Genomic DNA, 27,503 nt, shown 5'->3' with positions numbered 1-27,503 from the left:
AGGAGACCTGGAGGAGTGATGGGTATAGTTATTATCTTGATTGTGGTGATATTCTCACAGGTGTAAAGCACGTCAAACTTATCAAACGGTACACTGAAAATATAGTGTACCATATGCCAATTAAATCTCAATAAAGCCATACAAAATAAAATGAAGAATTAAAGCCCAATTGTTGGTCATATAGTTTCTCCTATAGTGTTGACTTTTGCTACTGAGTAGTTAGGTAGCTAGGTACATCCATGCTATCTGAACCAACTAGTTTGCAATGTTCTGGGAATAGCCAAGTTCTCCCTGAAAATTGGCTGATTCTCTTCCACACCCTGTGTTAACTTGACAAGTGTCTTTTATTAAATAAAGGACAGAGAAATGAAATGGCCAGTTATCAGGCCCAAACTGATGTATTCTTGACAGAAATCATTGACTTTTATTTTTGCTGGGGCTCCATTAAACTAATCACAAGGAGACACACCATTTCTACCACTACTTTGTGATGAGTCATTAGCTGAATTAGCTAGGTGCCTCCTACTTCCACACTCCAAACGTCAAGAGTTGCGCGAAGCTGAATTCGCTTTGAGTTTGAACGTGCAAAGCAACCACCCTTTGTCCTCAGCATATGGCCCAGAGCTGAAATATGAGAAATATGTCGGAAGGGAAAAGAAGGTCTTCTGCTGCTTTAAATCCAAGCAAGACAAGGAGGGGGTATGTGGCTTGCAAAGCCGGCCAAAATAATTTCCTGGTGTGGGAGGAGCTGGGTCGGTTCACAGGCCACCTTTGGCCCCTCACATCCCTTTCATGTTTCCTGAAGTCTGGTTCTGTCTGGCTCCCTTGTTCAAGCCCAGGGACTTCCTGTGGGCTTCTGACTGGCTGGTACCTCCCGGGATCACTTCTGCTTCCTCTTTTCCCTCCTTCTTCCCTTATTTCCTGTGTGTGACAGATCAGGCAGGTTCTGAGGGGGGAGCCGTTTGATTGTGTGGATTCCCCTCCAGGCTGCTAGGGACTCGCTTATCAAAGAGAATCCAGGCATCTTGTGTGAGAAGCTCCCTGTAGGAGCCTATCCTGGCCTGAGTTGTATGGAGATTAACTATTAGCCTAGGCTCCCTGATAACAGCTTTAAGCTTTAAGCTTTTAAGCTGTAATCACTCAACAGTGATTTTTATACTCAGGTGAAATATCTGTATTTAATGCAGAAAGTGATTCCAAATGTAATGTAAACTATCCCAGGAGAATGGAGGTCTACCCATAGCTCCAGGTTTTTAATGACGGGCTGGACAGTGGCTGCAGCCATGAAGCATAGGGGCCATTCCTGACACGCAGGCCTGCTTCCCATCCTTCCAGGCCCCTCAGAGTGTAGCCCCAGGTGAACCACTGCTGAACTGGGAGACAAATTACTTTGATAAACCCAGTCCAGCAGGACTGTACGATCCACTCTTCCCATGGAGCTTTGGTCTGGGCCCACTATAGCCTTCCTATAAGACGCACTTCCTGTGCTTGAGGGTCAACTAAATTTTAATTTATTGCAGAATCTGGAAACCATTCTGAGCTTCTTGGAGACAGGTACAGGCTAAAGGTTTTAAGAGGACTGATCACTTCTGAAAACCCACCTGCATTACAATTATCCATCACTATCACTACTGAACTGTTGCATTTAAAAGGAAAGGACAATGAGAGGGGCTTTTAGGATTCATAATTGTCTCCAAACTTTTATAGGCAGATTTTAAAGACCATGGAGGCCTGCTATTCTCCATTTCTACAGAGAACTGCACTTTGGGTAAAAAACAATGTGGTTGGGAAAAAGCAGCACCAGCACGAGGCTGGGAGTGGCCACCTCGTCTGCAACAAGCAGGAGCAGTCACCACCCACATTGGAGACAGGAGTGCGTGGCCTTTGATGCCATTTCCAGGCAAATATTGGGCCCATGGTGTGCTGGCAGAAAACAACAGCCTTGGCTGCTTTTGCAGATGAAAACCTAGGAGAAATGCCTGGGCACAGGCCCTGGGGTGGAACCTGCTTCCACCAGTTTCTAGGTGCCGTCCTCACCAAGTTCTGTCACCGCTCGGTGCCTCAGTTTCCCCATCTGTACACCAAGAAGCACAATAGACCCTTCCTCACGGGCTAAGTATGAGAGTTAGGCAGTGAGATGATGTAGCACAGTGGGACAGCACAGGTGCGCAGTGAGCTCACAGCACTGAGAGCTACTGTTTGTGTCCCTGTTCTGCGGTGGGCACGGAATCAGCCTGAGTCCCAGGCAATACTCTGATTCGTGGACAACACAGCAGGAAGCACAGGGCTCTCTGGAGGGGAAGGAAAGGCCCCGTTCTGGCTCAGGGGCAGCTATCCTGTGCAGGCCCTGGAGCTGAGCACTCCGGGTCCTTCTGGGTTTGGTGCTGGCTGTGGGGTGCAGAAGCCCCAGTTACCTCTTACATGTGCAGTTGTTTCTTTCTCAGTCTGTCCCCTGGTCCTCATGATGCAGGACACCCTCTCCAGCAGCAAGCGGTTATCCCTGTCGATGACCGCGAGACGTTCCTCCTCGAGCTGCGGACAGACACACAGACACATGGGGGGCCTTCGGAAGCACCAGCTGCATCTAGGCCATTACCGTGCAGATTTACTTAGCGGATTCCTTCAACCCCACATTTCCTTTGACTTGGGCACACTGCAGGTTTACACTGCCTCTTCAAATATCAGCAAGAGCTGTTGTAGCAAGCTTCAACAACGAGTATGACACATGCAGGCTCCTTTGTCTATAAATCGGGATACATTAGGAAGGGGCCAAATTTCATATGCTCAGAATGGAAGTAACAGCAAGAACGCTATGATTCTTTGTGAAATTGGGTTACCGTCCAAAACTCAGTGAATGATGCTAATGAGGAAACCACTTCATGTTTTAAGAGAGGTGATTTTATACTGTGCAGAAGAAGAGATTGGAGCCCAGAGGAAATGAAAAATCTCTTGTTTTAGGTTTTAAAGTTCACTGATCTATTGATTTGCTTGAGGATGACGTTTAGCTTCTGCTCTGCCCACTTCAGATATCATCACTAACAGGCACATAAAGAGCACACAGCATTTTGTTCTGGAGGCACTACTGTCAGAATAGCCATGAGCACCAGACAGCTTAAACTTCAAGAAATAAAATATCTGTGGAGGTCAAGAAATGGTCTTGTTTGAAGGAAGGGTACCGATTGCTCCAGAACGGCCCTGCCACTGCGCCTTCCTGCCCCTTCCGCCCTCTCCTCTGCAGACAAATGTCCGCAGGAAGACTGGAGAAGGGTCCCCATGCCCCTACTACCCGTCTGTGCTGGCGGAGTGAGGTTAACGGGCTGCTGACATGGCCCGGCATTGTCAACAACGGGAACCTTTATCCCTTGCCGAGCCGGCTGTTTCCATTTCTGGGGTTTCTGAGGCCACGTTTCCTCAGTTACAAGGGCAACTGAGGAAGAACTGGCATTACCTTCAGCTTCTTGAGTTTCAGGCGGAGGTGGCTGAGGCTCAGTGGGGCGCGAGTGTCCACGAGGGGCTGGGCATCCTGGACCTGCGACACAGAGAGGCAACGTGACCCCAGGCACACTTTTAGCCAGCAATTAACATGAACTCAGATTGGACAGCTTCTGGGCTGTGGCACCGGGGATAAGTATAGATAATTGTTTGTGGCACTGAAGAGACCATGTCAGCCTTGGACACACACTCCTGAATGAGGCTCGGGCTTGATTCAGAATCCAAGTATCCCCCAGAGGCCAAGGGGCAGCCCTGGGAAATGAGTCGTTTTCAAGTAGAGAATTAAGTGGGTATGGAGTGAGGACTCATGAAATGTAACTGCCAGTGGACATTTCTATTCTGTTGTCAGGCCTTTAAGACTGTGAATTATGAAACCGTGTCCACCTCATTCTACTTTCTGAGCCTCCAGCAACATGCCCAGGATGGGCACCTGAAACATTGATTAACTGAAAAACGATCTCTGCAGTTTCCCATCAGAAAATGTGCAAAGAAGGGAAGAAATTTACAGTTTAAAATGTGTTGGACTGGGATGCCTTGGGTGGCTCAGTTGGAAAAGCGTCCAACTTCCGTTCAGGTCAACATCTCAAGGTTTGTGAGTCTGAGCCCCACATCAGGCTCTGCGCTCTCAGTGCGGATAGGATCCTCTGTCTCCCTCTCTCTCTGCCCCTGTCATGCATGTGCTCTTTCTCTCTCTCTTTCTAAAATAAGTACTTAAAAATAAAATAAAATGTGATGGAGTAAGTACGCGAGGGCTATCTGTATTACCATCTGCAATAAAAAGGAATCTCCCTCCTCCATATTCTAGATACTTGGTGTAGACCAAGGCCTAGATGGCAAGAATGTTGAAAAGCATGCGCAGGAATTGGCGCTTGGCCCCTAACATGAGGGAGGACTAAAGAACAGAAACAAGGGAGAAACACAAACACATACATGACCTGGAGTTTCTCTGTCACTGAGTGTGGAAGAAGACAAGACCAGAGGTGGGCTGGTGGGCCACACAGCTGGGGTATTCATCCGGTCATGCAGCTGTGGGGTGGTGAGCAGAGGTGTGCCTCTGTGCTGTGGGTAGGGTCTGCAGGAGTCAGGCCTCCCGGGAGGCGTGTGTCTGTTGGGGTGGGGATGAGGGAGAAAGGGGTGCTGAAGAATGGCCCAAGTCTTGCAGCTTTGATGCCTGGTGACTCCAGGACAGGAATAAAGATGGTGAGTAGTCTGGGGGGTGGCCAGTAAACCCTGTGTTGGGTGGGGCTACCTAGAAGCAAGTTAGTTGGGCTACAGGTAAAAATTTTAGGCTAACTATGGTTATTAAAAATATGACACTATGGTGGCTCAGCTGGTTAAGCATCTGACTTCGGTTCAAGTCAGGGTCTCACATTTTGGGAGTTTGAGCCCCTTGTCGTGCTCTGTGCTGAACAGCTTGGAGCCTGGAGCTTGCTTCGGATTCTGTGTTTCCCTCTCTCTCTGCATCTCCCTGCTTCGTGCTCTGTCTCTCTGTCTCTCAAAAATAAACATTAAAAAGTTAAAAAAAATTAAAGTATGACACTAGCTTGCTTTATTATAGCACTTGCTTTTGACCAAGTTCTTTGGAACACACTGTCTTCCTAGTTGCTCCTCTTGCCTATTATGCGCATTACATACAAATGAAAGGAAGCTCTTTCTCACAGAGGCATGCCAGTTGAAAGATGAAGAAAGAGTGGAGACACTGAAAAGTTGCCATTTTATAGTCACCATAGCACAGATTGGCTTGGCACAATCACCAACTGATGTTTAATCTTGGGGGAAAGTATGATGGAAAAGATGGAACTGGAGTGACTAACAGCTGGAGACAGCTGCCAAGGTGGACATGATGGCAAGTGACAGGGTTCACCTCCAAGAACCACTGACAGGCTTAGCACCAAGAGATATCAGGAACCACAAATGCCTGGAGAGGCCCAGCGTGGGGGCTTTTGTGAGTCTTTCCAAGAAACTGAGACCCTTGACATTGTCTTCACTGTCTCCTGAGGCAGGTGGCCGAGTTCTCCCCACAGAAGATACCAGAACTTCTTCTCTGGAGAAATGGGGTATGGGGGACTCTGGCTGAGGGCAAAGTGGGTGCAGCTGAGGTGGGGGTCAGTGCTTCTCCCAACCCTGTACCTAAAACTTCACAGGTTCCCCAGACAGATCTCCAAGGAGAGTAAACTGCTCCAAACACCACATGCCTTGACATGGGGCGTCCACACAACCGGATTGGCCGGAGTATGTAAAGCCTCCAGTCAATGTCCACGACCTCCTTCTCCAGACACTGGAGGGATGTCTCCAACATGAAAATGAGAGAGATAAGGACACTAAACAGGGGGTGGAATAAACAGGGAAGATGAAGGGATCAGAGAAAAACAGCAAGTAAACTGTAAGTAACATGTTTGGGGAGACAAAAGATGGTGCTGTGTCCATAAAACAAGAATGAGATCCTAGGAAAAAGAAATGACTACTGATATTAGCCCTTGAAAATTAAAACTGAAATAAAAATTGAACAAAGGAGCTGAGGATGAAACTAAGGAACCTCTCCAAAATGAGCCAAAAATAGAGAGATGGGCAGCAGAAGAGAAAATAAAAGCAAACCAGAGGCTTGATATTGGGTCTCTGACATGTAACTAGTAGGGTTCCTAGAAAAGGGAAAGGGAAGGAATTTTTAGATTCTCTCAAATGAAAGGATCCATCAGAATGAACTCAAAGAGACTCACATAAAAACATGTCATTACAGAATGTGAAAACATCAGTAATAAAGATGAGGTCCTTCCTAGAAGTTTCCGGAAAGAAGCACCCACAGTCACACAGGAGTCAGAATGGCACTGGATATTTAAAAGAAGGTGGTGGCTGCAGCAGAGGGCTGGCCATCTGTTAACATAGCTCATGCTCCCCCAGCCGCAGTCTGGAGCTGTCCCTGGGAAATGGATGTCCTGTCAGGGACAGCATTTCCCAGGACTCCTGGCACTTGGGAGTGGCCATGTGATGAATTCTTGCCAATGCAGCATCAGCAGAGTGAAGTTCCAGTTTTAGGCCAGGTTTTCTAGGAAGCAGGTGTGCTTTCTGTGTCCTCTCCCCTCACAGAGCCTGATGGTGGAGGAGCCACAGGTGAGTGGAGCTGGTCTGGAGTCGCCCACACACGGGCACAGGAGCAGGGATTACACGAGGATGATGTTAGGGCCTATTTGTTATAGCATGTCTCATTACCACAACTTAGGATGAGGGCCAGTGCCTTTAACATACTGAGGGAAGGTGATTTCGATCCTAGAATCTCATACCAAAGTTTCTATCAAGAGAGATGAGAGAATAAAAGCATTTTTAATGCAGAGACAAAAAAGAAAAGAAAAAACAAAACAAAACAAACCCAAGCAAACGAAAACCTCTGCTGCACTTGGGAAGCTCCCGCACGATGTGCTTCATCTCAGCGAGGGCGTAAACCAAGGTGCTGAAAACATGGTGTCCAGGAAAAGGGTTTTCAACATGGGAGACGGCACGGGGAGCTCCCGGCACATCATCAGCTCAGCGGGCCCGGAGCGTACACAACGTGCCATCCCACCAGAAGCAGTAAGGTGGAGGGAGGACTGCTGAAGAGGGGTGGGGGTGGGGGACTGAAAGACTATTTGATGCTCTTGAGTGTCTGAGAATTTATTCATCAGCATTTGATGACTGATGGAGTATTTGAGAAAAAATAACTACAAATATACAGAAAACTCAAGCAACGTGACAACAAAGCAACTATTAACCCTTATAAGAAATTGTAAGAAAGGAGATATAATTACAACTTGACTCAAAAATAAGTGGCTTTGCATAGTCATTATAACTGGTTATTGACTTAATAAAAACCGATTATATTTATGTTGAGAAGATACGGCAAATGAGCATATTCTTCTGAAAAATGGAGGTCAAAACCAGGAGAAACTGCCAGAAGCGTTGAGCACGGCTGCCTTGGAATGGGGCTTTGCCATGGGGTGAAGCCGCTGTTTTTCTTAAAGTGTTTTGGTACTTTTTAATTTTTTCAAAAGTACTTACATTACTCTGACAAAAATTAAAAGTAACTGAAGAATTATCGAATGAAAAGATCCAGTCCAGAGAGTACTAGAATGGAGAGAAGCATAATCCTCCGTGTAGGCTCTCGAGGGCCAACAGCACAGGAGAGGCGGCCAAGCCTGGCCGAGTGCAAGAGCCTGACACCCCGGTGACACAGAAAGGCTAGCCTCGGCCACCTCAGCTGCCGGTGTGGCTAGAAGACAGTGTAAACAGTCCTTTCCAGTTGGGTTTTGCCAGACGAGTGTGCACATGGAATAGAGGGTTCTGATGGTTCTGGAAGATCAGCAGCCTTGACCCTGCTCTGCCTCCTTTGTTGCACCATCTACGGGTCCCACCAATGTGTTTCAGAAGTGTGGGGGGGAGGGGGCAGAGACTGGAGCAACGATATTGAAGAGCCCCTCCCCCCATAGAGAATTAACAAGCGCAAACATCCTGTCCTATAGAGACGTCACATTGCACCTGACACTGTATCCTGCTTCAGCCCGCCCCCTGCACCTCCCCAGGCCACCCCATCCTGAAGTCAGCCCTATCCTTCCTACCTTGTGTCTACATTTTTACCACTATGAAGGCACCCATAACCAATATTTTCTATTATTATCTTTTTAAATTTATGGAAATCATGTTTACCTACCCACTCTGCTTCTTTTTCCACTCAAAATTATGAATTTAAAAAAATGTAGTATAAAATTTTAACCATAAATAAAAATGAGAAAAATAGTATAACAAACCTCCATGGAGTCTCACTCAGCTTCACCAAAGCCAACTAGGGGCCAATCTGGTTTCATCTCTGCCCCCACCCACAGCCCCTGCCCCACCTGAGATTGTAGCAAATCAAACCAAGCAAATCTTTTTCATCCTTAAACATCTTAATATATGTCTCCAAAACATAGGGAACCTTTTAAAAGTACATGCTTACAATACCATAATCACACCAAGTTGACAAGTTCTTTTTTTAAAAAAAAATTTAATGTTTATTTATTTTGGAGAGAGAGACACACAGAGTGTGAGCGGGGGAAGGGCAGAGAGAGAGGGAGACACAGAATCGGAAACAGGCTCCAGGCTCCAAGCTGTCAGCACAGAGCCCGACGCGGGGCTGGAACTCATAAACCCTGAGATCATAACCTGGGCTGGGGTCTGACGCTTAACTGTCTGAGCCACCGGGCGCCCCTACAACAGTTCTTTAATTAAGTATTCAGGCACCGCCCACATGTCTTCTATTATCCCCTCCCCTCTCCTCTCTCTTGTTTGCTTGTTGGACTTAGGACCTAGGTCAAAAGGTCCATAAATTATACTTACTTGATGTATCTCTTGCACCTCTTTAAATTATAGTTTTTGCCTCCATTTCCGCCCTTGCAATGTGTTGTAGGGAAATCAGATAATTTGTCCTGTAGACTTTCTCAGTCTGGATTTTGCTGACTGAATGCCTGGCACTACCTATAAACTGATAGTTAGAAATTCAGGTTCAATTTTTTTCCTTGGCAAGACTACCCTATGGTGATATTTTATCACAAGGTACACATTTCTGCTTATCTCTGTTTTTGTGAAAATTAGAAACATTCTGATTCTGTCATCCATGCCACATTTATTTGCTGGAATACGTCTACACTTCACTTTTGCAGGATAACTGCATTCTCTTTATTTACTAATTTTCAAAATAACAAGTTGTTCTTAGCACCTTCCAAAGGGGGTGGATAAGGTGTTTCTGTTTAACATCATTAGGAAGTAAAAAATTCAAACATATTTGATGTGTTCAGTACACTGCCATTGACATCCTTTTTGATAGTCAACATGTCCCTCTGGGGCCAGTGAGACAGTTGACTTTTATTTTTTATTGTTTAATTTACATCCAAGTTAGTTAGCACATAGTGCTATAGCGATTTCAGGAATAGATTCAGTGATTCATCCCCTGTGTATAATACCCAGGGCTCATCCCAACAAGTGTCCTCCCTAATGCCCTTTGCCCATTTAGCCCATCCCCTCTCCCACAACCCCTCCAGCAACCCTCAGTTTGTTCTCTGTATTTAAGAGTGTCTTCTGTTTTGTCCCCCTCCTCATTAAAAAAATTTTTTTCCCTAATGTTTATTGATTTTTGAGACAGAGAGACAGACAGACAGAGCATGAGCAGGGGAGGGGCAGAAAGAAAGGGAGACACAGAACTGGAAGCAGACTCCAGCCTCTGAGCTGTCAGCACAGAGCCCACTGAAGGGCTTGAACTCATGAACCATGAGATCATGACCTGAGCCGAAGTTGGATGCTTAACTGACTGAGCTACCCAGGCGCCCCTGTCCCCCTCCTTGTTTTTATATTATTTTTGTTTACCTTCCCTTATGTTCATCTGTTTTGTATCTTAAAGTCCTCATATGAGTTAAGTCATACGATATTTGTCTTTCTCTGACTGACTAATTTCGCTTACCATAATACCCTCCAGTTCCATCCACATAGCTGTAAATGGCAAGATTTCATTCTTTTTGATTGTCGAGTATCAGATACCACATCTTCTTTATTCATTTATCTGTTGATGGACATTTGAGTTCTTTCCATACTTTGGCTATTGTCAGTAGTGCTACTATAAACATGTGTCCCTTCAAAACAGCCCACCTGTATCCCTTGGATAAATACTTACCAGTGCAATTGCTGGGTCGTAGGATAGTTCCATTTTTAATTTTTTGAGGAACCTCCACACTGTTTTCCAGAGTGGCTGCACCATTTTGCATTCCCACCAGCAGTGCAAAAGAGTTCTCTTTCTCTACATCCTCGACAACATCTGTTGTTGCCTGTGTTGTTAACGTTAGCCATTGTGGTTTTGATTTGTATTTCCCTGATGATGAGTGATGTTGAGCATCTTTTCATGTGTCAGTTGGCCATCAGGATGTCTTCTTTGGAAAAGTGTCTGTTCATGTATTTGGCCCATTTTTTCACTGGATTATTTGTTTTTGGGTGTTGAGTTTGAGACGTTCTTGATAGATTTTGGATACTAACCCTTTATCTGATATGTCATTTGCAAATATCTTCTCCCATTCTGTCGGTTGCCTTTTAGTTTTGTTGATTGTTTCCTTTGCTGTGCAGAAGCTTTTTATCTTGATGAGCTCCCAGTAGTTCATTTTTGCTTTTGTTTCCCTTGTCTCTGGAGACATATTAAGAAGTTGCTGTGGTCGAGGTCAAGGAGGTTTTTGTCTGCTTTCTCCTCGAGGATTTTGATGGCTTTCTGTCTCACATTTAGGTCTTTCATCCATCTTGAGTTTATTTTTGTGTCTGGTGTAAGAAAGTGGTTCAGGTTCATTCTTCTGCGCATCGCTGTCCAGTTTTCCCAGCACCACTTGCTGAAGAGACTGTCTTTATTCCATTGGATATTTTTTCCTGCTTTGTCAAAGATTAGTTGGCCATACGTTTGTGGGTCCGTTTCTGGGTTCTCTATTCTGTTCCATTGATCTGAGTGTCTGTTTTTGTGCCAGTACCACACTGGGATTATGATGCCTCCTGCTTTGGTTTTCTTCTTCAAGATCGCTTTGGCCATTCGGGGTCTTTTGTGGTTTCATACAAATTTTAGGATTGTTTGTTCTAGCTCTGTGAAGAATGCTGGTGTTATTTTGATAGGTATTGCATTGAATATGTAGATTGCTTTGGGTAGTATCGACTTTTTAACGATATTTGTTCTTCCAATCTAAAAGCATGGAATATTTTTCCATTTCTTTGTGTCTTCTTCAATTTCTTTTATAAGCTTTCTATAGTTTTCAGTGTATAGATTTTTCACCTCTTTGGTTAAGTTTATTCCTAGCTATTGTATGGTTTTTGGTGCAATTGTGAATGGGAACGATTCCTTGATTTCTCTTTCCATTGCTTCATTATTGGTGTATAAGAATGTAACCTATTTCTGTGCATTAATTTTATATCCTGTGACTTTGCTGAATTCATGGATCAGTTCTAGCAGTTTTTTGGTGGAATCTTTTGGGTTTTCCATATAGAGTATCATGTCATCTGCAAAGACTGAAAGTTTGACTTCCTCCTTGCCTATTTGGATGCCTTTTATTTCTTTGTGGTGTCTGATTGCTGAGGCTAGGACTTCCAATACTATGTTGAATAGCAGTGGCAAGAGTGGACATCCCTCTCGTGTTCCTGACCTTATGGCAAAAGCTCTCAGCTTTTCCCCATTGAGGATGATGTTATCAGTGGGTTTTTCATATATGGCTTTTATCATCTTGAGGTACGACCCTTCTATCCCTACATTCTTGAGGGTTTTTATCAAACAGTTGGCTTTTTAAACAATGCTAATAGCCTTGACAGCTTCTTTGCTTTCTGGAGTGACAAGATGATACAGGGTTATCTTGTAAATATCCTATCTCAACTGGGAATCCACCATTTTTACAGCAAAGCCTGGTTCTTCCAGTGGGAAATGACATTTAGAGACCATGGTTTGGGTGCTAGTTTTGTTTATACTGGGTTTTTTCTTTGAAGGCCTTTGCCATAGACAAAGCCCATTTGATCCTTCCAGCTCCGGTTCAGAACCCCATTCCATTTAGCTGAGTCTTAGTTCTGTATTTCCCTTCTCTCGAGCTGTAATTCCCAGTTCTCAATGACACCATCAGAGCTACTCATTGGCTTTATCCCACCCTAAACACCCATGGTCCATAAGAATAATACTGACTTCTCGTGGACATTGGCAACATATTTATGTCCCTTGGGTAAGGGAAACAAAGACAAAAATAAACTACTGGGACTATACCAAAATGACAAACTTTTGTACAGCAAAGGAAATCATCAACAAAGAGAAAAAGGAACCTACAGAATGAGAGAGGATATTTGCAAATGACATATCTGATGAGGGGTTAGTATCCAGAATAAGATATTTGCAAATGACATATCCAGTAAGGTTTAATATCTAAAATGTATAAAGAACTTGTCTAACTCAATGCTGAAAAACGATCCAATTAAAAAATGGGCAGAGGCCCTGAAAAGACATTTTTTCAAGGAAGGCATCCAGATGGTCAACAGACACATGAAAAGATCCTCAACATCACTCATCATCAGGGAAATGCAAATTGCATCCAGTGAGAGATCACTTCAACCTAGTCAGCATGGCTAGTATCAAAAAGACAAGAAATGACAAGTGTTGGTGAGAATGTGGAGAAAAGGGAACCCTCATCCACTGTCGGTGGGAATGCAAGTGGTGCAGTGGAAAACAGTATGGAAGTGCTGCTGGTGTGTAGTACTCAAAAAAATAAAAATAGAAATACCATATGATCCAGTAATTCTACTACTGGGTATTTACCAAAAGAAAGTGAAAACACTAATTCAAAAGGATATATGCACCTCTATGTTATACATAATATATAGAGAGTATATGTATATATGTATACACTATATACATATACTATATGTATATACATATACTATATACATATAGTATATACATATAGTATATACAAACAGTATATACATATAGTATATACATATAGTATATACATATACTATATACATATACTATATACATATATACATATATGTACACTATATATAGCATATATATATACTATATGTATACTATATATATGCTATGTATATACACTATATACATATACTATATATATATATTACTCAACCATAAAAAAGAGTGAGGTCTTGCCATTTGTGACATCATGGATAGACCCAGAGAGATACAATGTTAAGTGAAATAAGTCAGAGGAAGACAATATGGACTCTTAATAACCAAACAAACAAACACCAGACTCATAAATACAGAAAACAAACCAGTGGTTGCCAGAGGGGGGAGAGGTGGGGGATGGGTGAAACGGATGAAGGGGGTGAGGGGTACAAACTTCCAGTTATCAAATAAGTAAGTCAGGGAGATGAATAGTACCACACAGAGAACTGTAACAACCCTGTATGGTGACAGATGGTGACCACACTCATGGTGACGAGCCCTGAGCAACGTGTAGGACTGTCGAGTCACTGTGGTGCACACCTGACGCTAATACAGCATTGTGTGTCAACTCTACCTCAACAATAAAAAAGAAACACATAAATGTAAAACATAAAGACAACTGAAATAGTTCCTCTCAATATGGTTATGAAACCAATTGCACCTGCACTCAGGTTCATTTTATTTTCGGTATTTGGAATGCTTTTTAAGTTTAATTTTGTTTTATAATATGTAACATATTTACCTAACTCCAAAGTCAAATCTGTCAAACAAGCGCCTTTTCTAAGAGGTCCCTGTCATCTTTGCCCTGCTCCCTGATGACAAGTCTAATTTTGCTGTCACGCCTTTCATTTCTGAAAATATGAGGATATATAATAGGTGTGTGTATGTCAATATATTTATATATAAGTATATATAGATATATTTTCAATCCCTCTTTTTTGGATAAATGTAGCACATTTTACACATCTTTCTCCATGTTGCTTTTTAAATCTCACAATATATTATAGACACAATTCTATAGTAGTCCATAGAGAGGTTTCTTATTCCTTTTTTGGACCTGCATAGTACTTCATCATGTAAAAGCATCATCCTAACTTACTGACCCAGCTTGTTTTTGATGGACATTTGGGTTAGCTCCAGTTTTGCTATTACAAATATTGCAGCAATTAGCATCTTTCGCAATTTCTTTTTGGATCTTTGCCAGTGTGCCTCTGGAATGGGTACTGCTGGGCTAGAGGCCAAGGGCATGTGCAGTTTCGTTAGGTATCACTAAATCCCCAGTGGGGCTGCTCTCTGCTGCGTGCCCACAAGCGCTGCTGACACTGCTTCTGTCCCCAGAGCACTGCCAACAATCTGGGGCATTTTTGCCAGCCTGATAGGTGAGAAATGGTATTACAGTGCAAATTTCATTTGCATGTCTCTGTTATAAGTGAAATTGACCAACTTTTTGTAGGTTAAGAGCTGTTTGCAATTGTTTTTCTGTGAACTTTTGTTCATATCACTTGCCCATCTTCATATGGAGTGGTTTGCATTTTTCTTCTTATTTTTAGAGGATCCTTGCATATAAGGGTATTAACCTTTTGTGATATAAGTTGCAATTACTTTTCCCAATTTAAATTTGATTTTCTATTGATTCTCCTGGGTTCTTCAGATATTTAGTCATTTCATCTACAAATAGAAAAAAAAGCCAGATACGTATTTCATTTCATTTTCATGCCTAATGGATTTGTCTTGTCTACTTGTTTTGGCTAATACCTCCAACACAATTTAAAAGGGTATATAAGAGTGTAGGCATTCTTGTTTTATTTCTTACTTCATAGGGAATACCTTGAGTGTTTCCCTATTTTTAAAAAATGTTTATTTATTTTTTAGAGAGACAGACAGAGTGATAACAGGGGAGGGGCAGAGAGAGAGGGAGTCATAGAATCCAAAGCAGGCTCCAGGCTCTGAGCTGTCAGCACAGAGCCTGATGTGGGGCCTGAACTCATGAACTGCGAGATCATGACTTGAGCCAAAGTCAGATGCTCAACTGACTGAACTGCCCAGGTCTCCCTAATGTTTCCCTATTAACTGAGATACTGTCTTAGGGCCGAGATATTCATATTTTATTATGTTAGGGAAATATCAGTAGCAATTTTTCTATATTAAGATTATTTTAGTTTTATTTTTAGCATGAATGGGTGTTCAGGCTCTAAGATAGAAGGTCCCGTTGAGATGCCAGACTGATGACAAGGCACTGGATTCTAGAGATGCTTTGGGCACAGCACTTTCCCATAAATCTTTTTTCCCCCTTCTAGTGCATCAAAGTCCTTTATGTTCCCAAGGAAGCCAAGCAGTAAGAAACTAAATAACTCTAAAGAGCTGGCTCCTCTTACTCTTAATAAGGAAGAAGGATTTGTTTAAGTTTTAGTGCCAAGTGGTGAGGTCTGGGGTGGTAAAAGGAGGCCTGCTGGCTCTCCCTGCTGCCTCCAGGGGGGGCCGTGTGGCCTCTGCTCCAACGCCCTTCTGCTCAGGCCCAGATTCCAGTCATTCACTGGGGCCTTCCCCATCTGGAGCATCTCGTCTTCCCACCATGAGGTCTGCACCACAGGATGGCCCTGTCAGCACTCTGCGCCCTCTGCCCTCTGATGTCCTCCTGTCCTGACCTCTCCTCTCCTTGCCAGAAAGCCTCTGCTGGGACTCTTGGCACCACCCCCACCTGGGCTGGTCCCTCTGGCCCTGGTTGCCCCCTTGTGTACCCACCGTGCCCTTCTTTTCAGCTTTCTTAGTTGACTGTACCTGAGACTGTCTCCCTGTCTTCACTTCATTCCCTTTCAGGTAAGACGCATGGCCCTCCCTTTAACACCTGATGCTGGGATCGTGAGTTCCTGGGTCCGCGCCCTCTGCTGCTGGCCACGCCATATCGGAGTGTTTCAGCGCTGCCTTCTTAGGCCCAGCAACCACGTTGTTTCTGGGACGTCTCGGAGCTGCACTCATCAGGGCCATGTGATTTCACACTCCACAGCCACACCTGGGTCCCACACCAAATGCCAGCTACTGGCTCTCCCTCTTCATAGCCCCCCACTTCGCACCCTGACCATTTCAAATCTTCTTTGTCTTACAGTCCCTTAGGCATAGAGCCTAGCTACTCACTTACATTGGGGGTGTTTATCAATCACCTACCTCTTGCCGGGGACAATTCTAGTCTCTGGGACACATCCATGAACAAAACTCTCATGGCATTTACATTCTTATCTGTTATTCAAGGAGGCGATGCTAACTGATTTTGTACTTATTGTCATACTCTCTCTTTCAATTTTTCCCTGGCAACCACTATTTGCTAACCGTGACTCACTATGTGCTCTAGGTGCTGAGGATATCATAGCAGCAGAATGCAGTCACCGCCCTCCCAGATGGGAGAACAAATAGGACAAAATAAACACATTACATCAATCATGTGGTGACATGAGATGGCAGACACAGGAACCAGAGAGGGAAGAGGGTGTGCTTCTTAAGAGAGGGCACAGAGAAGATGGTAGGAAGCCTGGAGGTCTGAGGAAGTGGAGGTGAGCCTGAGGAAAGCCAGGCTCCCAAGGAGGTTAGTGGGTGCAGGGCCAGGTGTGCGTGGGCACTGGAGCAGCCTTGAAGTAAGTATGACCTCCCTGAGAACACAGTGTCCCTACCACCCAGGCAGGCAGAATCCTGGGAGGAGTAGAAAGGCTAGCCTGGATCTTGTATCCTGCAGAAACCCTGGGTCCCTGCCCTGGGGAGATGCCTTCAGAACATCACAGAGAAACACTGCCTCCCCAGGATGCTCCCTTCTTAAGAGCATTTCTCAACTTTGAGAAACACAGACACGGAGAGACAGCACCGACTGAGCACCATGGAGTTGGATGGCCCCACTGACGTCTCAGTGGCCACTACGGCAGGCCATTTTGAAAGCACAAGGTGAGCTTCTCAAATGATACCCACATTTGCAATAAATAAATGGAAATAATAGCATATCTCCTAGTAGAGCTAAAAGTCAGTTTTTAGTTCTTCCTGGAACATGCTGTTTTGATAGGGGAGAGGGTCCCTGGATCTTTGTGTCTTAACACACTTCCAAATCATTTAGGAAAAATTAAGTACTTTATAAACACGCCATAATTCAGAGTCCTAAAATAACCATAATCCACTTAACAGAATTTTTATTGTGTGGCAACACACATGACCAACCTTTTAAGGAAATATCATTTCAACCGTTCCATCTCTGAAAATAAAATTAGCTTTTGGTTTCCAGACAAAGCGCTGGCATTTTACAGGTGGTGCCCTGACACCTGCCTTTCCTACCTTTCTCCGGTGATGCTGGTAGGCTTTCTCCCAGGTGCGCTGTCCCTGCATCTCAAACAGCAAAACCCACTGCTCCCTTCCACTGGCGGCCTTGGTGCAGGCTGCTGAGGGCTGTGTTTGCTGGGTCACCTGACAGTTGTCATGGTGCCCAAGCCAGGAAGGAAAGAAAGGGCAAGAGGAAGCTTAGCAAAGGAGAATTGAAGATCCTTCTGTTCCAAAAGGGTATTTTCTCAAGAGATCTTAAGTAGCTTAGTGATGCCATCTTGATGCCCACTGCTCACCTCCCCTGTGCTCATGGAAAAGGTCAGAGAGTTGGTCCTTCAGCAGACTTTCCCCTTCCCTTCCTTTCCCTCTCCTCTCCCTCTCCTCTCCCTCTCCTTTCCCATTCTTTTCCTCCCTTTCCTGCTTCCCATCCTGCCCCCTTTCCTGTCTATCTTTGAATAACCTATAATAATTTGGACAGATATTTTTACTCCAGATTTATTTATTTATTTATTTATTATTTATTTATTTATTTATTTTTACTTGCAATGGGTTTAATTGACTTGAGGGTTAGTTATAGAAAGTTTTAGCCATTTTAAGCCATTCCTCTCTCTCTGGTTTTTATCTGGTTGGGATAGGTTTTCCATGAGAAGGAAGAAGTGACAGTGGTATTAGAATATCTGTTGAGCTGTTCATCTTTGTTGAAATCACAGGCATAATATTGGAGATGGCATGATTAGAGGAATCGGCTAATGACAAAATAACAATATTGTTTTCGTTTCAGATTGTTGGGTGTCATCACATGCCCATGGTGGACACATTGTAGCACAGAACCACATTCAGGGGCTCATTGTTCAGCTGTGTGTCAACAGGCAGAACAGAAAAGGGTCATTATTAAGAACTGTGTTCTGCACATGAGCATGATCCAGTGGCTGTCAGTCTTAGAATTAGCTAGGCCTAAACTGAGTCAGACTTGGGAAGAATAAGATGGGAATAAAATCAGAATATGCCTTTTTCCTACCCAGCTTTTGGAGCTGCACTTAGCTGGTTCTAATGCTTTTCAAAAGTTTGGCAGAAGACTTTGCAGGCTGGTAAAATTGTTCATGTACTGAGAGTTAAAAAGTTGGGTTTTTCAAGAACCAATTTATTTTAGTTCACAGGTATTAATTAATTTTCTAAAGACAATTATGGATACACAGAAGATAGATGTAAGAATTACTGTCTAAAAAATACGGCTGGCACTTTAAGACATAGGTTTCATTAAGATTCCCTAGCCTATAAAATCTATACGTCATATTCGGAGGAATTCTATTAAAATAATTAATTTGTTGGGGTGCCTGGGAGGCTCAGTCAGTTGAGCATCCGACTTTGGCTCGGGTCATGATCTTGCGGTTCTGTGAGTTTGAGCCTCACATCGGGCTCTGTGCTGACAGCTCAGAGCCTGGAGCCTGCTTCAGATTCTGTGTCTCCCTCTCTCTCTGCCTTTCCCCGCTCACACTCTGTCTCTCTCTCTCTCTGTCTCAGATGTAAATAAACATTAAAAAAAATAAAATAATTTATTTGCTTTACCCAGTTATTGTCATTGGTCAAGCCCCATATTCAGTACTATATTCAGACGCTTAAGGAACACCTGCCATTAATGACATAATGGCATCAATGTTAATGAAGTCCCCAAATGTACTCCAAGATTTTTCTATTCACACTGTGGGGCTGGTTCTATATGATTCTAGTCTTTTTCTTTTCCAGAGCTTACCACACATGCTGAGAAATTCCTGGCCATGCTCAGCATCACTGCCAATGACCTGAGGGATGTGAGCAGTGTTCTGTCCACTCTGCTCATGGTTGTGTGAAAGACCACAGCTGGAGGGCGAAGTAGAAGATGGACAGAGTAAATGACGTTTAAAGGTTCTGTTTCTTTTGCTTTTGTTTTTTTTCTTAACACTGTGGGTGCTCAGAGTGGTTATGATACACACATTATTACTGATGCACTTTATCACATAAGTGACCTCAGGGAGGAGTCTTACTCCCACTCACCTATGTTTGCTCTTAACCGACTGGCCACTCAATTAACACTGGCTATTTGATTTGACGTGTTGGTGAGGCCCCACAGCAGAGGATTGGAGGAACTAGACGTACCCCACACTGAACCAGAAAGATCACTGTCAGCTGCACGGCACACCCATCCATTCAGGCTCAAACTAAGTGTTGGTTCATAACACATTCTTAACAAGATCAGACCAGAAAAAAATCAGTTAACTGGTAACTCCTTGCAATGTCTCCTGAGGAAATAATCTGAAACACTGACAAGGATTTATGCACATCAAAGAATTATTCATTGGGGCGCCTGGGTGGCTCAGTCAGTTAAGTGTCTGACTGTTGGTTTCGGCTCAGGTTATGATGTCATGGTTCATGAGATCGAATCTGTGTCAAGTTTATGCTCACATTGAGGAGCCTGCTTGGGATTCTCTGTCTCCCCTCTCTCTACTCCTCCCCTACTCTCTCTCTCTCAAGATAAATAAACTTAAAAACTAAATAAAATAATTAAAAAAAGAATTACTCATAAAAGTAGAAAATTGGAAAGTCTGGAGTTTAATTAAGAGTGTCAGTATCAGTTTCTAGTAATGTTCTTTTTCTATTCTGAGATCTAATCCATGATACCACTTTGTATTTCGTGAATTTTTAATTAAAGAAATTTTTTAACATCAATCTAGGTTTGAATGTTTCTATTTATACTTTGCACAAAATAATAGCAAAGCCTATTTTGATTTGTTTATTCAGATAATACCTGTATGTTTAGCCTCAGCCTTAATCAGTGTTTTCTGGCTCAGTATTGACTTGAATATTGAGTTTACTAGAAATACCTTGAAATGGTGATTCCCTGAATATGTGAAGGTCATTATTGTGCAATTAAAAAAAATTTTTTTAAATGTTTACTTATTTTTGAGAGAGACAGAGACAGAGCTTGAGCGGGGGAGGGGCAGAGAGCGAGGGAGACACAGAATTTATTTATTTTTGAAAGAGAGAGAGAATACAAACAGGGGAAAGGGAGAGAGAGAGGAGACACAGAATCCAAAACAGGCTCCAGGCTCTGAGCTGTCAGCACAGAGCCCAATGTGGGGCTTGAACCCATGAACTGTGAGATCATGACCTGAGCGAAAGTCAGATACCCAACCAACTGAGCCACCCAGGCGCCCCTGTACAATTGACTATAATATTGTGTACAATAAATGGTATAAAGCATTTGTGAAGTAATATATGGTAATTAAGTCCTTAATATTCATAATTCTTTGTATGTGTCTTGTGACTATAACCTTAAGTTCAGGCTTTGGTTTTTGTGTTCCTCTGCCTTCCCACAAGAGCAATGAGATCAAAACCAAGCAACAGACTTCATTTTTATTCCACAGGACAGAGTAGTTTAAAAACAATCTCAAATTACTTCAGATTGATTCAGTTTTTGGAGGCAAATACTGATTCACAGAAGAATGAATGTGTCTCCAGTGCCCTCTGTAGAGTATGGGTCACTGGAGAGGCCAAACCAAAGAACTAGGGTATCTACTTCAGGAAGGGTGGGTTGGGCTCTTCCCCCAGGGAAAAGAACTGAAAATACTGGATATTGTCTCAATAAGACTTCCCCCCCAAAGCAGCTGCCGAGTTACTACAGACAAGGGACCAAAATGGAGGAAAGTTGCAGCCGCAACTCACGTTGCTTGAGCAGCCCTCAAATAGTGAAATTGGCTAAAGTAGTCCTGGGCTGACCATGTCTCAAGGTGCTAAGAGAAAGTGATGCTCCCACCCTCCCAAGCTCCTCAAACTCTCTGGCATCTCCATGGCATGAGCGTCTGGCAAACTGAATGTCTCTAACTGAACCAGCAGAGAGCTCAGAGCAGACCCCAGAGAAACAGACACTGAGGTCATGAGACATGGATTACAGGGAAACTACACTTACTGTTTTAAGGGGTAAAAAAAAAAAAAAAAAAGAAATATCTGCAGGGTACAGAAACCACAAAAGTTCTCAGTACAGGAGGAACATCCACAAAATTTACAAAATTCGGCCTTGCGCAGAGCTGTAAAACATGTTGTCGGTAGGATCAAGCTAGGAATTAACAACAAAAGATAACTAGGAATCCCGTGTATTTGGAAATGAAGCAATGCAATTCTAAGGCAAGGAACAAGACAGGGATGTCCCTGTGACCTTCAAGAGGGGCTTTGAAGCTGAACTGGATACATGTGCTGGGTGTTGTGATGGATTCCAAACGCCAATCGTCGGTAATGGTGGTGCTGTCAGCCTTAGTGCAATAGCATCTCCACGGTGTTAGTCCTGAAAGGGTTCACTGAGATGCTCTCAGGGAGTTAGACTAGAGAGAGGAAAGGCTATGCCCACTAGTGATGAATTTCAGTGCACTCTATGTCCCTGCTGGCGGAGAGCTGCTCCCCCAGTGCCCACGAGGCAGAGGCCTTGCTCCTGTTAAGAAGACGGCATGTTGTTAATGTGCAGCAGAGACGATCATGACTGGGAAAATTATAAACCCGATAGAGCAGAAACAAATAATTCCTCTTGCAATATGTAAGAGTCAGGAAGGTTCAGGAAGATTCACAGAGCCTAGAAGACATCTTGGAAAAGCTGACTTCTTATAGGAGGGAATTAAGCGATTTTTAATTTTAATTTTTAAAATGGATTTTACCATATTTGTGTGGTTAATTTTAAACAAATGCATTTGAAGTGCGTATTAGGACTTGCTCACAGTGCTTACAGCCCAGCATCTCCTTCCCAACTCTGCTTCTCGCATCCACTGAATTCAGAGAATCAGACAAACCTAACTCTGTCCCTCACCCCAAGAGGGACAGATGGATCCCCTTGTGAGGCAAACAACCCTCTCCGGTCACACGGCCAGTGGATGGATCACAGCTTCACCAGCTGCAGCAATGACACTATCGTCACCGTCACCGTGTGTGGCTGAGCCAGCGTGTCTGCAGTGAGAGGCCGTAGATTAAGAAAACTCTAAGCACTGTGACCTTTGCAGGGTCACAGCGTGCTCCTGGCTAGGTCATCTGGACAGGATCTTAAGGACCCTTCTTTTGCCTCCTCCTTCTTCCACGCCAGGCTGAGTAGAGTCCTGATTTGGATTTTCAGCCAGCTTTTGCTCAGAAACCCAGCAAAGCCACCGAGTTGCCAGCCCCCAGCATGGAGAGGGGAGGGCACAGAGCGGCGGGGTCAGAAAGACGCAGAGCTGCGGGGCTGGGGGTGGCGCTCTTCCCTGTCCTGCAGAGACTGTCACGTGGGCAACAGCACCCTGTCCTCAGCCCCAACTTATTTTTTACCTGGCAGCCACTTTTTGTCACTTGCTGTTGGTCCCCAAGTCAGGCCTTTGGGCAAAGCTCTTGTCATCTGCAAGGGAGGGTCACTCCTTGAGGGTGAGGGTGCAGGGAAGAGGCAGTGTTGGCTGAAGAGGAGTCAGCAGGGCGGCCAGCCCTGGTGGGGGCGGGGGGAGAACCAACAAGCCAGGAGGCTGCTGGGGGGTGTCCACCCAGGCCTGGTGTGGCTGCCCTGGTCTCCAGGCCCTTGAAGCCGGGCTCACAGTGGCACGAGCTGAGCACGGGGGTGTGAGTGCGGGGGGGGGGGGGGGGGGGAGCCTGGAGACACTTCCCTGGGGACCCTCCAGAGCCCCGATGCGATGCGGGGGCAGGGCCCCAGGCTTTCTCCCCCAGGGTTCCTTGCTGCCATTTAAATGCAGATGCAGTTGTAAAATAATTAAAGCATTTTCTTCATCATAAAAACAAAGAAGCAGTTCATGAGTATTTTTGGCAACATATCCTTCCTTTCAAGAAAAAGGAGAAAATGCAACTGAAAAACTGCACCTTCTCCTCCAATTTAGAAGGAGGATGACCGAGAGAAGAGGCCAGTCCTCACCCGAGTGGGGGTGCCTGGACCTTCTGCTGGGGAGCTGCACCCTGGGGCGCTGCCCTCCTGGCATGTGAGGAGACCGAAGGGTGGCTGTGAATGGGGGCCTCATCTCTGTTCTGCTTGCTGACTGGAACCTCGTCTCTGGCAGGGCTAGTCGGGGACAATGCCCATGCCCGTCACTCCGTCCCCTTCCCTTCCTTCCCCCAGAGCCCTGTGAGTTTAGAGAGGGTTACCTCCACTAGGTAATCTGGGTGGAGAGATTGCTGGGTCTGTTCCCAGCAATGCTCCCCACCCCTTCCCCCGTTTTCACAAGATTGCTTATTGCCTATTTGGAAGACCTTCCAGCGAGGCAACTAGAAAAATGGGCTAATTCAGGGTTTGTTAACCTCAACACTGTTGACATTTAGGACTGCGCGAATGGTTCTCAGTCCTGTCGTTGTAGGAGGCTAGCCACTCCTCCCTCCCAGAGTGACAACCGGAAACGTCCCCTTGGGAGACATGGGGGCTAAGTCACCCCCAGCTGAGAACCACCGATGGGTGAAACTTCAGGCAGGGTAAATAACTAGGTTAGTTCTGAGGGAGATTTTCTCTCTGAAGGTCAGTCTCGTAAAATCAGAGCAGTTCAGTCCCTTTCCTGTGTGATGAAAGGGAGGTTGTTATAAATCGTTATTATGAGTTCCAGGCCTCCGGCGAGGGCAGACTGGCCCAAAGAGTCGAAGGGTCGTACCCAACAGCTGGGGCAGAAGGCAGGACTACCCTTGGGAAGGGTCTGTGCCTGTGAGGGGCCGGGGTGGGCTGGGGGCGGGGGTGAGGGAGGAAGATGGAGGGCTGGAGGAGCTGCGGGAGAAGCCAGTGACTGTCGTGTGGTACAGCTGTCCTCAGGAACTTGTAAGCTCTCAAAACCCAGATGCAAACGGGTTTCCTGGTGGGGAAGTGTGGTGAGTGCCTACTAGTTCAGGACCAAACGGAGGAGCATTTATGCACATGGCTCAGAAATGAGGGCCTCGGAGGTGGGAAGAGTGGGAATTGACAGAAGCCATGGAGAGGGTAACAAGCCGTTCAAACTACGTTTGGAAGTTTGAGCCAAGTTCACCAAAACTGATTAGAAAGATCAAATTTGACAAATCATTTTCTTATCGGCACTCAGCAGGCTATCCATCAGCCGGGATGTACAGGAACGAAGTGTGTGCTGAGAAATGCACCTCCCTGCCCCCCCCCCCACCCCCCCCCCCCCCCCCCCCCCCCCCCCCCCCCCCCCCCCCCCCGGCACAGTGATTAAGGACCTGGTTCCACCCGCACCACACCGCCAGGGGTGGGAATCCTGGGCCAGAAGTCTGAGGCATAGGCTCGAATCCCAGCTCTGTCTTGATGCTGTCACTCACCTCTGCACCTCGGCGCCCTTGTTGGTGAGACACAGGGATCTGACCTCCGAGGTTTGCTTTGAGAGGAAGAGAGGACCAGAGGGGAAGACTTTGAAACAACGGTGTCCCCAGGTCTCCAGACTGAACAGTGCTGTCTGCTCCGACCCTCCTCGATTCATAGATTTCTGATATGTGAATAACTACAGGGATGGGGCATCCAGGTTTCCAGTGGAAGCATTTTCAACTCAGGGCAACTCGAATTCACTTAGAAACTAACTGAAATGATCTGAAATTTACCTTTTTGTGATCTTTACTGTTTGATTCTAATTCTGGCAGTTGAAGTGACACTGAAGAAACATGCTTTTCTGCACAGGACAGCTGTGATCTGTCTCCCCTCCACCTTCACCCCTTCCTTAGGCTACGCTGCTTCACCTTCTTTCATTATTCCTTCCACCATAAATGAGCATCACTTGAAGCAACAACTCACAAGGGGGAGTGGGGGCAGGAAGGAGGGGGGCCCATGTCGGAATCTGGTGGGTGGGGTTCAGATGGGATGCCCCGCTCCTCCCCCCTCGAGGGTGCTGAGTCTTGGTGTCCCTGTCGTCCTGGAAGTTATTTTCACCTCCTTCTCGACACAGCCATTTGGAACTCAGACCTGCCAGCACCAGTGCGGAGGGAGCACTTCTGGCAGGGGGAGGGGTTGGTCATCAGAACAGATGGAAGGAAGAATGAGTAGTCAGGGAGAATGGACAGGGTTATAGCATTAGTCCGAGCCCAGTCTCGTATTTTCAGTAAGGTAGCTGTGTCTCAGGGGTCTTGGTGAGTCTGCTTGAGGGAACACAGCTCCCTAGCCCTGGGCTTGTCAGGGTTTGGGCATCTTAACTTCCATTCTTATGCTTTCTTCAAATCTGTGGGGAGATCTCATCATCTCTGCTCTCTTTCCATTACAATCTTATTGTAAGTGGGTGTTACAGACACCAGCTGGGTCTGTCCAGCTCCCCTCCCCCCCTCCCCAGACCTGCCCCTGGCTGCCATGGTCCTACCATGTAATGCTCATCACTGCTGCTGGCCTGGGCCTCAGTTGAGTGGATCAATAAAACGATCCTTTTAGAAACTGAAGTTGGTATTTGGGTTCAACTAGCCTGTCTCGGCATGTGCTGGCACCGGGACACCCACAAAACCTGGGGAGTCGAGGGAGCTGCCTTCCACCCTGTGGACGTGGAATCAGGGAGAAACAGCTTCCAGAGATGTGAAGAGCAGAGAAGGCCATCAGGATGTCAATGGCTCCTGATGGCATTCTGGGCACTGGTTTAGCACTGCAAGAAGCCCGGATCTTCTGATAAGTTCTCCTTTGGTCTTGAGGCATCCGCAATGAACACAGGCTAACCCAGAGAATCTAGACCATAAGGGGAAGTAATTCTTTTTCTCGTTGCTCACGTTTGTCCTCCCAGGAAATTGTGCAGGTGACTGTCTTCTTGAATAGAAAAACCTGCAGTTTCTAGTTGACTGGCTTTCTTTATTTCTCCCTTAGAAAACCAAAGAAATACTTGCAAGATCTTTAGGTTCACGTTGGCGTGAAGAATTTTTTTTTTTAGTTTTTTTTAATGTTTATTTATTTTTGAAACAGAGAGAGACACAGCCCGAATGGGGGAGGGGCAGAGAGAGAGGGAGACACAGAATCGGAAGCAGGCTCCAGGCTCTGAGCCATCAGCCCAGAGCCCGACGCGGGGCTCAAACTCGCAGACCGCGAGATCGTGACCTGAGCTGAAGTCGGACGCTTAACCGACTGAGCCACCCAGGGGCCCCTGGTGTGAAGAATTTTTAAAGTGCTTTGAACTTCCTAAAATGAAGGTGTTCTGCATGGCCTGGCTAACCGGACAGTCACTGAGTAGTTAGACTCTGGACATTATGTTGGGTCCCTCAGACAGAAACCCAGTTATATTGGCTTACAGTCATACGGTTATATTGGTTTAAATGGTTTGTTTAAAACTAGGACCCTAGTCTCCCCCCTTAGACCTGTTCCCTCTTCCTTACCAGCTGTCACTTCACCCGTAGCAAGTTGATGAGCTTTGACACTTCTCCCAGGACAAAACTGAGTTTTAAGTCAGAAGAGTGTTCTGTTGCCATCTTATCCTTGAGCCAGTGACACTCTTCGTTGCTTAATTTTAATTTTAATTTTTTAAAGATGTTTATTTATTTATTTTTGAAACACACACACACACACACACACACACACACACACAGAATCCGAAGCAGGCTCCAGGTTCTGAGCTGTCTGCACGGAGCCCAGTGTGGGGCTTGAATCCATGAACTGTGAGATCATGACCTGAGCCAAAGTCAGACACTTCACCGATGAGCCACTCAGGTGCCCGGGGTTGCTTAATTTTTAAAAATAGACGTGATCGTTGTGAAAATGGCACCCAGACCCAGTAACTAGTAATACCGATGGCTCCAGTCTCACACGGTAGGTCGAGCCGGTACGGAGACATACCTGACACCCAGGTGTTCTGATTCTTGGTCCAGGGACATTCTCCTCTGCTTTGACATTTGTGTTTGTAATGTGTTGGTGACATGCACCAAGGTGCTTCCATGGTAAGACATCACAGACATCAAATAGATGACTGGTTTCAAGGACGTAAAAGTCACAAGTCTTAAAAAACAAAAGTCAGCTAAATGAATTTGAAGATTTAATTGCCTTTATTCAGCACTCATGAATCAGGCAACTACTGTCCAGCAGATGGGAAAGAAATCCTGGGAGCTGTAGGATATGGAAGGCTGTTATTGGCAGAAACAAGTGGGACAAGGAAGTTACTAATTAGCAAAAGAAAAGAAAGGATTGTTTTAGGCAGGTCACCTTCCTTTGGGGAAAGACAGGAGTCTTCTGGTAGCTCCACTAGTGGAAATTCCAGCCGGACTTGCTCAAGGTCACACTCTGGGGAGGGATAAAACTGCACTGAAATCTTGGTTTGCTGTTGATGGGGCAAGTAACTCC

The 27,503-nt window shown here is 45.2% G+C and overlaps 1 protein-coding gene across 1 annotated transcript; it reads right to left on the bottom strand.

The window, feature by feature from the left end:
* Positions 1 to 1,747: 1,747 nt before the first annotated feature.
* Positions 1,748 to 17,366, bottom strand: CFAP97D2 (CFAP97 domain containing 2). Its single transcript, XM_053216711.1, has 4 exons — positions 17,267 to 17,366; positions 3,449 to 3,529; positions 2,415 to 2,532; positions 1,748 to 1,830 (listed from the first exon to the last, which is right to left on the bottom strand). The coding sequence occupies exons 1-4, from the start codon at positions 17,315 to 17,317 to the stop codon at positions 1,748 to 1,750; spliced, it is 333 nt and encodes a 110-aa protein (XP_053072686.1). The 5' UTR covers positions 17,318 to 17,366.
* Positions 17,367 to 27,503: the final 10,137 nt, after the last annotated feature.

This window comes from Acinonyx jubatus, chromosome A1 (assembly GCF_027475565.1).
Source record: "Acinonyx jubatus isolate Ajub_Pintada_27869175 chromosome A1, VMU_Ajub_asm_v1.0, whole genome shotgun sequence".
In the NCBI taxonomy this organism is placed as follows: domain Eukaryota; kingdom Metazoa; phylum Chordata; class Mammalia; order Carnivora; family Felidae; genus Acinonyx; species Acinonyx jubatus.
Note: the sequence above shows the minus strand (reverse complement) of the source record. Positions and strands in the feature narration are given on the sequence as shown.

Coding starts and splice junctions, on each gene's coding strand:
- CFAP97D2 (XM_053216711.1), bottom strand. CDS start 17,317: ATGCAGGGACAGCGCACCTGGGAGAAAGCCTACCAGCATCACCGGAGA. Junction 3,530..17,266: donor ACCAGCATCACCGGAGAAAG/GTAGGAAAGGCA, acceptor TCTGTGTCGCAG/GTCCAGGATGCCCAGCCCCT. Junction 1,831..2,414: donor AACAACTGCACATGTAAGAG/GTAACTGGGGCT, acceptor TGCTTGTTGCAG/ACGAGGTGGCCACTCCCAGC.